General features: G+C 41.6%; 1 protein-coding gene across 19 annotated transcripts in view; it reads right to left on the bottom strand.

The window, feature by feature from the left end:
* The window catches only part of Cspp1 (centrosome and spindle pole associated protein 1), a 98,656-nt gene that overhangs the window by 85,215 nt on the left and 1,316 nt on the right, over positions 1-12,125 (bottom strand). For 10 of the 19 annotated variants that reach the window (XR_001783697.2, XM_006495479.4, XM_006495481.4 and 7 more), the window contains exons 2-3: positions 6,373-6,481; positions 4,031-4,133 (exon numbers count right to left, since the gene is read on the bottom strand). Coding sequence is in view for 17 of the 19 variants with exons in the window: in XM_006495479.4 (XP_006495542.3) it covers positions 4,031-4,133; positions 6,373-6,481 (212 nt within the window). In the remaining 2 variants the exon portion in view is untranslated. Of the gene's footprint in view, positions 1-4,030; positions 4,134-5,001; positions 5,065-6,372; positions 6,482-11,669; positions 11,796-12,125 lie in introns of those variants that run through there. The other 9 variants (XM_006495486.3, XM_017319604.2, XM_006495483.4 and 6 more) reach the window with 5 other exon arrangements.

Raw genomic sequence — 12,125 nt, 5'->3', positions numbered from 1 at the left:
CACTGCATGGCAAGTTCTGTACCCATAGAGCCATCTCCCCAGCCCCATATTTGACTTATTTTAATTATACAAGTACTCCAGTTTGAAGCTATAAAATAAAATAAATTTGTGCTGTCTAGTTTTATGTCAACTTGACACAAGCTAAACTCATCTGAGAGAAAGGAACATCGATTAAAAAAAAATGCCTCCATAAGATAATTCTATAAGCCTGGAGGTCAATCTCTCTCTCTCTCTCTTTTTATTTAATAATTTATTTTTATTTTATCTGTATTGATGCTTTGCCTGAATGTATGTCTGTGTTAGAGTGTCAGATCTTAAGAGTTACAGACAGTTGTGAACTGCCATGAGGTGCTGGGAATTGAACCTGGGTCCTCTGAAGACTAGTCAGTGCTTTTAACTGCTGAGCCATCTCTCCAGCCCCAAAGCATTTTCTTAATTAATGGAGAAGGACATAGCCCATCGTAGGTGGGTCCACACCTGGGCTGGTGGTTCTGAGTTCTACAAGACAGGCGGCTTAGCAAGCTAGTAAGCAGCACTCCTCCACAGCCTCTGCATCAGCTCCTGCCTCCATGTTCTCATCTGTTTGAATTACTACCTTGGCTTACCTCAATAGACTACGATTCAGGACCTATAAGCTCAATAAACCCATTCCTCCCCAAGTTGGTCATTGTGTTTCATAACAGCAAGAGTATCCCTAAGACAAAATTGTACAGCATTCTTTATAGTCAATGTGCTTCAAATATAGTTATTTTAGTTGAAAATTTTTAAGAGGTCCCATGAAAATTAAATTCTATATTCCCAAGAAAACTGACTTTATTTTTGGAATGAGAACATTCATTCATTCAAACTATCTTTTCCAACAAACAAGTGCCAAGCACTGTGCCATCCAGCAGAACACAATGCACAGAGAACTGGCCACAGCAGCCCAGCTAAAGCTATACAACGAGATGAGAAGCTAGTTGAAGGAAATACAGACTAGTGTATCAGATTAATTTCTTTAAAACATATCAAAAAGTATGCAAAGACATAAAAGGATTGTACAAAGAAAACATCAGGAGGTTATCAAAACAATCACAGTGAATGGAAGCCTGCAGACAAGAATACCAGCCAGTGAGATGGCAAGAACTTGCTTGACATTAGGAATTCTATTCTATTAAAATCAACTGGTCCTCCCTAGTTATCTGATGTGACAAGCAAAGAGAAAAAGGAATCAAGAATGAGGAAGCAGCTTGCTAATAAGGTGGCAAGAACCAGAAAACTTGAAAGCCCATGATATCTACACAGAAGCACCCAGTAGGAAGTAAGACAGTCATAACAGAAATTGGGGTAGAAACAAGAATCAGCAGGAAATAGGATTTGAGTACAGATTTTCAAATCAGATTTATGCTATTTGTATTAAAGGGGGGTGAGGAGTCCTATAAGTGGATACAGTTATCTGTGGATTCCTGAACAAAAGAACACCCTAGGTCATAACTTAAGGTCACTCTGATTCTAAGTCAGACAAAGGCTGTTGCATATTAACCTATAGACTACCGTTCACACATACGGGTCACAGAATAACTCTCTTGCAGAAGACGTCAAACATGAGGGAGCATTTTTTTTTTATGGCCCAACTACATGTCAACTGTCTCTTCATACATACTCAATTACTACTCATAGCAACCCTGGGAGACAAATGTCCATACTATAAGGAAATAACCTTAAAACAAACATGCCACATCACAAAGGCATGGCAACCCAAAGCCAAACTGTAATCCCAGAATTTCGGTGATTTCGTCTTGCGCGCGCCGGACTGGCCAGCAGTAACGACGCTGCAACAGGATCCTTCTGCACACATTTATTGGGAGAGCTTGATTGCAGAGGCGAAGAGACCCCGAGCCCAGAACTGGTGCTGCTTATATAGGCCTAGGAGAGGCGTGGTTATGCACTAAGCCTCATTTGCATGTTCCTCATCTGATTGGCTTCTCTCTCTCTCTCTCTCTCTCTCTCTCTCTCTCTCTCTCTCTACCTCACAGAGCCTCATTATCATACCTAATTTGCATGTCTCACATCTGATTGGTTATACTCTCAAAGCCTCATTATCATGCCCGGGCCAGGCAGTGTCTTTGCAAAAAACTTTACTGCATATGTACACATTGGTTGGTTGTCCAAACTTATGCGTGGTGGCCAGCAGTAGTCAGCGCCACTCTGCAACGGCACATGTGGCTTCCCACAATTTCGCCTAAATTTAATAACTTAGTATCTAAAAGAATCTACTGTTAAATTTTTTTTGTTTGTTTTTGTTTTTTCAAGACAGGGTTTCTCTGTATAGCTCTGGCTGTCCTGGAACTCACTTTGTAGACCAGACTGGCCTCAAACTGAACTCAGAAATCCGCCTGCCTCTGCCTCCTGAGTGCTGGGATTAAAGGTGTGCACCACCACACCCGGCCACTATTAAATTTTTAAATTAGTCCTTAGCATTAACTTTAATTCATATAAATTTCAAATGAAAAATTTTATTTTATTTTTACATCTTTATCTTTATTATACGAATATTTTGCCTGCATGTCTGTTCACCACATATGTGCCTGGTCCCTGTGGCTGTCAGAAGAGGGTATCAGCTCCCCTGGAACAGGAATTACAGACAGGCCGCTGTACGCTGCTGTGTGAGTGCTGGGGAGATCAGTAAGTCCTCTTAGCTGCTGCACCACCTCTCCAACCCCTAGTATTAACCAACTAATTTTATAGTTATAGAAACTAATAAGCTTGAAGATTAAGAAATTTTACTAAAAGTTAACATCTCATTTCTCTAAAGTTGCCTATTAACTAATAATTTGCAAGAATCAAAATTGAGTTACCTTTATATTTGATACTGATAGTATGGCCATTAACTACTGTGTAGTCTCTCCTGGCCAGACACAACACTACTGCCTCTCTGCTAGTCTCCCTTCTTATCCAGTGACATATTAAAAGCGAAGCAGTAACAAAGAATATACCTGTGATCATGAATTAGTCCCATGAAAACAACGACTGAATCAAAAGGATCCATTATATTTGACTTACTTTTTGTGAAAATGTTTCAGTCACCAGATATATATTATTGACAATATTATGTGTTTTAAGGTAAAAATGTATCGACAAGCTAATATGTACTTTTAAAAAAGGTTTCCAAAGACTTCATACTAAGACATAATTTTAAAAATCAGTATGGCTGCAATATTAACTTTATAGGTCCAATACGGTCATCAACAAGAGGATAGTCCTTGGGCTGGGGAGATAGCTTAATAGGTAAAAGAGCTTGCCATGTAAGAAGGAGGCCCTGAGTTCAATCCCTAACGTTTATGTAGAAAACTGGGTGTGGTGGTACACACTTGAAATCCAAGAAGAAACAAGTGGAACCCAATTTGGCGGATGGCCAGCAAGCATAGTCTAATTGGCAAACTCAGGTTCCAGTAAATGTCTCTGTCTCAAAAAGTAGACCTCCTCTGAGGAACTACAATCCAAGGATGACCTCTGGCCACTACACAGATATGCACACATACACGTGCATACACATACACACAAAAAATGGTCCCTAACAAAATAACTTTTCATATACTTTATACTTCCTTGCTCTGTTTTAGTAAGCACATTTACTTGTATATGTGTGTGCACACCACCATATGGGTCCTGGGGGGCAAACTCAGGTCCTGAGGCTTGGTGGCAAGCATCTTTACCAGCTGAGCCATCTTGCTAGACCCTTCTTTGAATTTAAAACAATACAGACTCTCTCATGTATACATATACATAAACACACTTAAAAATTTTATTACTATTTTTTAGTTACATCATACACAGTTTCTAATATCATTTCCACCAATCACAATTAGGCAACATCAATGAAATAGGTAACGTTCTCTGAGTTACATTTCATACACAAACCCCATTGCCATATGTAAGACTCAAAAATGAAGATCCAAAGAAATCTTTTTTCTGAAGAAACAAACCTCTTTCACAATGCCCTACAAAGAAAGGATATCTTAAAGTTAGTTCCACGCATACAGTACCATACCTAAGGGTCCCTTGGGCTGTTGTTGGCTGCTTGGTGGAATGTTCTCCTTAGCCATAGAGATTAATATTTTACTGTTTTCAGAGAGTTTCTCTGACGCCTTTCCCTGGAAAAGACATATTTACAAATCAAAGGGGAGAACTCCACAAAATGTACAATTTAACTTATTTGACATACTAAATAACTTAGAAAAAATTACACAGCACAGAGATTGAAGTGTAAAGTACTTACATACTGTAACAACTGTTCTGATACCTAATTCATCCTCTTAAAAATGAGTTACTATTAAGTACACTGGGCCAGCCACTAGAAAGAAAAGAGTGAAAAACAAAATTGGGAAGCTTCTGCTATTGGGCCAGGAGGCTAGGGGATAGGCTGGAGACACTAAACAAATGTAGTTCTTAGTTATGTGATGTTGTACTTGCATGTAATATTTACATATGCATGATATGTAAAGAGTGGGGATGAGGAGACGGCTCAGTCAGTGAAGTGCCCTCTGTGCAAGTCTGAGGACCTGAGCTTGTATTCCCAAACCAACACCCATGTAAAAGCCAGGCCCAGCAGCGTGTGTCTGTAACCCAAACTCTGAGAGATCACAGACAGACAGATCTTGAAGTTCATCAGCCAGGTAGCACAGCAAATTCTAGAAACTCCAGGTTGAGTGAAAGGCCTCCATCTCAAAAAGAAGGTGGCAGCAATCAAGGAAGACATCTATTGTGGACATCAGGCTTCCTTCCATACACACTCAACCACATGCATGTGTGGACACTCCCATATGAACATATACAACAGACACTCAGGTACACGCACGTATAGGGAGGGGCTATAAAGACAAGATAGAGGAAGATTTAAAGACCCAGAGATGCTGGGGGGGGGGGCGGAAACCACAAGATCTCAACAAGCAGTGACTCTTGTACTGGTATATAAAGATTGAATAAAGCTGTACAGTAATATGCTTAAACATGCACACTCACCCTCCATATCAAGTAACTGTGAGCATGCCCTGCCACTAGATGAGGATAGCAATTTAAATCCATCCCTTTGTCTACTTGAACGAATCATTTAATGCCTCTGGTCTCATTTCCTTGATCTCCAGAACAAAACAAACAAAAAACAAAATAGCCCTACATCATAAAGATGTCCTGACTAGAGACAATGGTACACACAAAGCCCTTGCTTTAACTCCTTTTACAAAGTAGACTGTTTTGAAGGAAGACAACCATGGCCAGTGCTTAAAAGGACATGCACTTAGTCAATGTCAGGAACCAAGCCTCTTCTACCAACTCGGCATCTCAGTCTCATTACTCAGCTTCCCAACGCCTTAGTTTATGTGCATGGAAATTATAATAAGAGACACTTACTTCAAATGCTGCACTGAAATGTAACCTTTTAAAGCTGTACCCTACCCATATGAGTACTATCGTGTAAACTTATATAATAAAATGTACAGTTATTATGTCGTGAGTATCATCTTAATTTGGTTATCTGTGTGGGACAGATGCTAAACCAAATGAGACACTGGGAAACAGGTAAGTCAGAAGTGTCTTACAGCAAGCCATTTGATACAGATAAGCTCATGACATAGAACCCATGGCACAGGCCAACTTGTTAACACGTTCTGAGCCCGTGAGAGACGGCATCTGTCTGCATCAGTGCAGTGTTCCCAGAGCCCAGCATGGCTCCTAGCGCAATCTCAGTATCTGCTAAATACAACAACTCTTATGTCAAAATAAAAACAGCTTAAGAAAACTTTCCAGACATTGCTTTTCAGAAACAACTATAACATCTTGTTCTAAAAAGCAAGTAGTACAGAATAAATTACCCTTGTAAATTTACTAATATGCATTTCAAAACATTTATTATTCATTTAATACTATTTTTCTCATTAAAAGTCTTGAGGCTTAACCTCTGTCTTCTATTCAGCTTGTCAATCAATTATTTGAATACTTACAAAACAGAATATTGTGAGATCAAAAAATCCCACCAAAAAGTACACTCAAAACCTCTCACCTGATACCTAGAAGCAGAACAATGGTGTCCCAATCAAACCCAAGTACGAAACAACAATCCAAATCCCTCAGAAACAGTCTCAATGAAGCATGTTCAGCTGGGTTTTTATCATTGTTGCTTGGGTTTTCGGGGCGCAGAACTGGTTTTGTTTGTCTGCTTTTGAGGCAGGGTGTCATTATGTAGCTCTGACTAGCATAGAATTCTTGCTATATAGATTAGACTGGCCTCAAACTACAGCAATTCAAAGGTCTCTGCCTCCCAAATGCTGCGATTAAAGGAGTAAACCACTAAATCTAATTTAATGAAACACATTACACGACAATTACTAATCTTGCCTTCATCTCCATGTACGGTGGATCACTTTCCAATTCTGCTTTGTCTTTGGCCAGTTTCGCTTTTTGCTCTTCAATAAATTCATCCAAGCTATCTGCCATTTTGTAGATTCTGAAAAAAAAAAGTCTTCAGTGAGTACAATGATATTGCAGTGGTTTTAGCTAAGTATTAAAACAAGGTCTTAGTCCACAATTATCATATTGTAAACAAGGTCTTCAATCTCAATTATCATATTGTGAACTTCATACTGAAGCATAGACATAAATACCATCTGTCTCTTCCTCTTCAATATCACAGAATAGGCTACAATGTAGGTTAATGTACAGAAAAAGAAATATGGTCAAAGTACTTTATATGCATGAATGGAAACTTCGCAATGAAACAGTCTATACAATTATATGATTTAAAAAAGTAGTAACAAATGAGATCGGCAGCCACTACCACAACCCACAGTCACACAATCAAAGAACAAAAGGAAATGAAAAGCTTAAATCTTTAAAATACGTTTCTCTTAAAAAAACTATTTGAAATTAATTGTAAGTCTTTGGGGTACACCTCTTTAATCCTAGAACTCAAGAGGCAGAAGCAGGTAGATGTCTGAGTTCAAGGCCAGAGAAACCCTGTCTCCAAAAAAAAAGTATTATGTGTAGTTAATATATTAATAAAGAATAATATTATAACCTTTTTTTGATAGCCTAAAACTGAGTACCTGAGCTTGTCCTAAACAAGGATTTCCCAGATAGTAAGGGCACATATGTGCATAAAATAGGCATAGAATAACATCTGCCTTATTCAAATAGTAAAAATCCCATGCAGGCTATAGACTTTAGAGGGCGATGAGACACTGCTGGAAAACCCATTGTGATGAAGGCTACGAGTGGCAGCACTCATCCAGCATTTGAACCCTAGTACTTGGAAGCAGAGGCAAGTGTAGCTCTGTAAGTTGACCAGGCAGCCTATTCTAGACAATGATCTAGGACACCCAAGGCCATATGGTAAGGCTCCCCCAAACCCCCAAAAAACAACAAAAAAGAAAAGTGTCCTGAGCAGGAGAGCCCATGGGTAACGTAACTCATCTCTCACTCGATGAGAACAGCAGTGCAGGACCCTGCAGATGCTAAAAAGCTATGTATCCTTTTCCTGGGCTTAGCATCTTTTCCTGGGCTTAGCATCGGTTTAAGAGTTTGCCCACAGGCTGCCTCCCTTGTGCTTAACTTTAAAAACAAGCCTTATTCTGAGACACAATGTCTCTGTCCAACTCTCCAGACAGGGTCAACAACACACAGGAGTTTTCCCCTCTACAGTCACTCCTCCTCTGATCTCAGAGAACTAATCATGTCTTACCTATTGCTATCATTGTCTAACTTGGAAGTTTCATATAAATGGTTCATATATAAGCTACACAGGAGAGTAAGCTTCCTAGCCAGTTCAAGGCTGGTTTCTCTGTGCTCTACAAGCCAAACACATGGTGCCCTCAGCAATGGGGTGTTATCACCTAGCTGTGGTTGGCAAGCAAGGAAAAAGACAGCAACTGTGCTTGCTGAGAAACCTCCAGAACCTTCAAGAGCACAAACCCGTGGATATACCCATATCTAGCACCAAGATTTTCAGTTAATAATTTATGTCTCTGAGAGCATAACAGCCTAGCTATTCAAGGAACCTCCTATCCAAATGCCTTTTTCTAAAAAAATCCCACTTTGTAATTAGCTTAGAAGATGTTATACAGACCACTAGGAGCAGGGTGGCCATCAATGGTCCTACCCAGCACCAAACCCTGATAGGGAAGATATGCCCACTGTGGCAATTGGTAGTATGACTGTTATGAACGGATAACCAACCACTTTCTGCTTGGATCTGAGGCATGTTGAACAGCGTGAACCAATGCCTAGTATTGTAAAGCTGGTCAAGAGGCCATGGCTAAAGAAAGTCAAAGGCCCTAGGAGGGAACATACTACGGTTATTGTGCTAAACAGATAGGCTGTCAAACTGCCTGCTACATATGTACATTCATACACACAGATCTATGTGGCTATGCACTTTAGTCAGAGGTGCTTCTCTTTCTGCAGGGACCGTTGCTAACACGTCCACAACTGGTCTGTGCTGAAAAGAATATGTGACTGTGAATGTGTGAACCCAAAAAGGACATCTATGTTCACACAGCCAGGACTCGAGAGCATCCTGGAAAGGAGGGAAAGAATCCAGGAGCTGGAAGATGGGGAGGGCTGCTGGGAAATGCTGAGTTCTGGGAATGAGCCAGCTCTCACTCTTACAACCCACAACAGCTGCAAGACCTGTGTGTTCAGTGTATATTATTTACAACTTCGTAAAAAGATTACTTTCTTCACCAAAGCTAGTTTTGTTATTCTTGTTTTTAAGAAAGGATCTCTCGGGGGCTGGAGAGATGGCTCTGAGGTTAAGAGCACTGACTGCCCTTTCAGAGGTCCTGAGTTCAATTCCCAGCAACCACATGGTGGCTCACAACCATCCGTAATGAGATGTGACATCCTCTTCTGGAGTGTCTGAAGACAGCTACAGTGTACTTACATATATAATAATAAATAAACCTAAGAAAGAAAGAAAGAAAGGAAGAAAGAAAGAAAGAAAGAAAGAAGGAAAGAAGGAAGGAAGGAAGGAAGGAAGGAAGGAAGGAAGGAATCTCTCTACCTGAAATTACTATGTAGATCAGGTTGGCCTTCCACTCTAAGATACCCACCTATCTATCTATCCAGCCAGAGTGCTGAGATCAAAGGTATGCATCACCACACTGGACAGAAACTGTAATGTTTCTAGTTTCTAGGGGAAAAAAAATTTTTTTTTCTAAAAACGTATCAAATTCAGTAACAAAATATGGGACAAAAAGGAGCTACTAGTCACTAATGCCACAAGGCCTGGAGATATGGAACCCTAAAAACACAAATCCCAGCAAGCTGTCTGGTTTGAAAAAGTTTAGTTCACATACATTAAGTTGAAACTAGTAAGACATGCTAACAGAAATTTCCAAACATGGTTAAAATTCAAGAATCAAATTTGAACAACATCAAAGATGTTTACTTAAGCGGTAAGTAAGTGTTTTCAACAGACAGAAATGGTAAGTACTTGCCATCCCAGTTACTCCCTACTCAGGACAGAGGCAGGCAGAAAAGATCCCAAGTTTAAGCAGTCAATCTTCAATATACTCCATCAAAACAGAACGTAACTACTTTAAGATACAAGGACAAACATGGGGTCAAATGAACACAGGTAGGGATAACCCACAAGTAAATGCTGGGCAATGTTCACTTGAATGAATGCGGAAGACCTGAAGCTGGATAAAATGTCAGGATTCCCTCCTAACAGTAACTTAGTACCAATTATTATTACAACTTCTGAAACTCATCTTAGGTAACAGTAACTACAATAAACTATCTATTAACCAATAGCCTTTTCCCCAGTAATGACCTTTTGCCAAAGGCTATTAGGAGCAATACTGTAGTTAAACAATTTAGATGAACTACTACTGCACTGATGTATGGACGCATCAAGAACACACAATAATGGCAACCCGAGTTTCTTAGTAAGAGGGCGCTGGGAAATAATTATATGACTGGAGCTTGAACTGGGTGACTTCGGAAAAAGTGTAAGAGAACAGAACTTTGCCATCAGGAAGTGGGAAAAATTTTAATTAAATTCTAATTAAAAATTCATAATAAATCTTACCTATAGTATGAGGTTAAAATGAAACAAAAAAAAAAAAAAAAAGAGGCAGCTACCTGCAAAAAAAAATGACTCTACTACAAGAAAAAAGGACTAGGGACAGATGCTCAGGGAGAAATAAGATGTAGACAAGAACAAGGGCAGGCATAAAAGACAGAGGGGAAAATGAAGTTTCTCATTGAACTAGCCAGAAAGGGTCTCACAGTCTTCTTCTCCTTAGCATATACATGAGCATTTGACTATGAGTACCATCCAAATCTGGACAAATCACTCTGAATTTTGCTAAAGAAAAGGTGTCCTGAAAGCATCCTTTCCTGTTTGCCTTATCTGAACCTATCTGCTCCCCTCCCAGGCCATCCCAGAGATTCCAGAGAGAAAGAGCCTCTCTATGGGAGCACGTCAGCAAATACTTCACACCAGCAAGTTCACAAAAAAAGGGGGGGCAAAACAAAACAAAACAAAAAAAAGTGTCTCCCTACTTTTTTGGAGCTCTTTTTTGCTTATCAACATGACAAGCCATTCTTCCACATAAAACTTAGCTTCTTAGAATAACTGGCTTTCTATAAAGCCTTTTTTTCTTTTCTTTTCTTTCCCCCCTGGAGGCAGGGTCTCACTATATAACTCTGGTTGGCTTAGAACTCAAGAGATCTGCTTACCTCTGTCTCCAAAGTGGTGGGATTAAAGGCATGTGCCACCACACCCAGCTATAAAATTGTTTTGATTGCTTTTAGGACCTTACACTGTACAAACTGTTTGAAAACTAAGTCTTATCAAAACTTCTACGTTAGCTTCTTAATCTTATTATCTTCAGAGCCAGATATATCTCAAAAGATGAGTCTCACTGCTAACATTTAATGAAAACTTGATTTGGGTCTGGAAAAAATGGCTCAAAACGTAGACACTTGCAGCCATGATGACGGAGTTTGACAGCTGGGATTCTGTAGGAGGAGAGAAAATTAAGATACACACACACACACATCATACACATATATATATGTATGTGTGTGTATATATATATGTGTGTGTGTGTGTATATACATACACACAGTACGTATTTCTTTCAAACCAGATTCTAATTCCACACAAAGATACACTATCAAGGCAGAGAAAGTTCTCTCATCAAGCAACCACAGTGAGAGAAAAGCAACAGATTTCATAGGGATATGGAGAAGATTAAGTTTAACTTGCAAAGTGTTAAACATTAACCAACCCTCCGGGTGCAAGCACTCTGCGAGGCTTAGCAGCGATGCGCCAGCAGAAGAGAAGGCGCAGGAGAGCCACTAAGGTCTCCAGAGACGCAGCGGGTGGCAGATGCCTCTGAAAGCGTCAACGCGTTGTCAGGCAACCGGCGGGCCCAGAGGCCGCCCGGGAGTCTGCAGCGCGCGTGCAGGGCACCGCCCCCAGCCCGGCAGCCTCGAGACCAGCACCTGGGGCCAAGCCGGGCCACCGCCTCGCGACCCGCGCCTCAAGCCCTGCCCCCACAACACCCCGGAGCTTCCCGGCTCCGCCCGGCAGGCTCGAACCCCCGCCCGGCTACAGCGACCCGGGCCGGCCTCCCGCGCCAGGGCGCCGACTCTTCGCACAGCCGTCCACACCCGCTACCCACCGACTTACTCCCAGCGAGAAGCCACGCTCCCAGCGGGCTCCACAGTCCGTGGTTCCGGCGACTCCGGCGCGGACCTAAAAACCGGTCGCCCGCTCAGGACTCCGCCTCCCAGGCCCAGCCCCCCGCCCGCCCTCCACCAACGGCCAGGCGCGGCCCCGCCCCTCGGGCTGCTGGCGGAGGCCGCGCGGCCGAGGGCGCCCCCTGCAGCCCCGGAGGCCACCCGGTGCACCCGCTGCTGCGCCCAGGGATTCCTGAAATGTGACCACTCCCAGGCTAAATCCCAGCCATCCAAGCCCAGGACGGTCTCCAGTCACGAAGTGTGGATGTGAGAGAAGGAATGTCCGCACCAGCAGTCTGGTCAACTCTCTGTCCTGGGCTTTCATTACCATTTCAACATGTTATTCTGTATGTTTCGAGTGGCTGTGTATTGTGACCACTGGAACAAGCTTACACAAG

Source organism: Mus musculus, chromosome 1 (assembly GCF_000001635.26).
Source record: "Mus musculus strain C57BL/6J chromosome 1, GRCm38.p6 C57BL/6J".
Classification (NCBI taxonomy): domain Eukaryota; kingdom Metazoa; phylum Chordata; class Mammalia; order Rodentia; family Muridae; genus Mus; species Mus musculus.
Note: the sequence above shows the minus strand (reverse complement) of the source record. Positions and strands in the feature narration are given on the sequence as shown.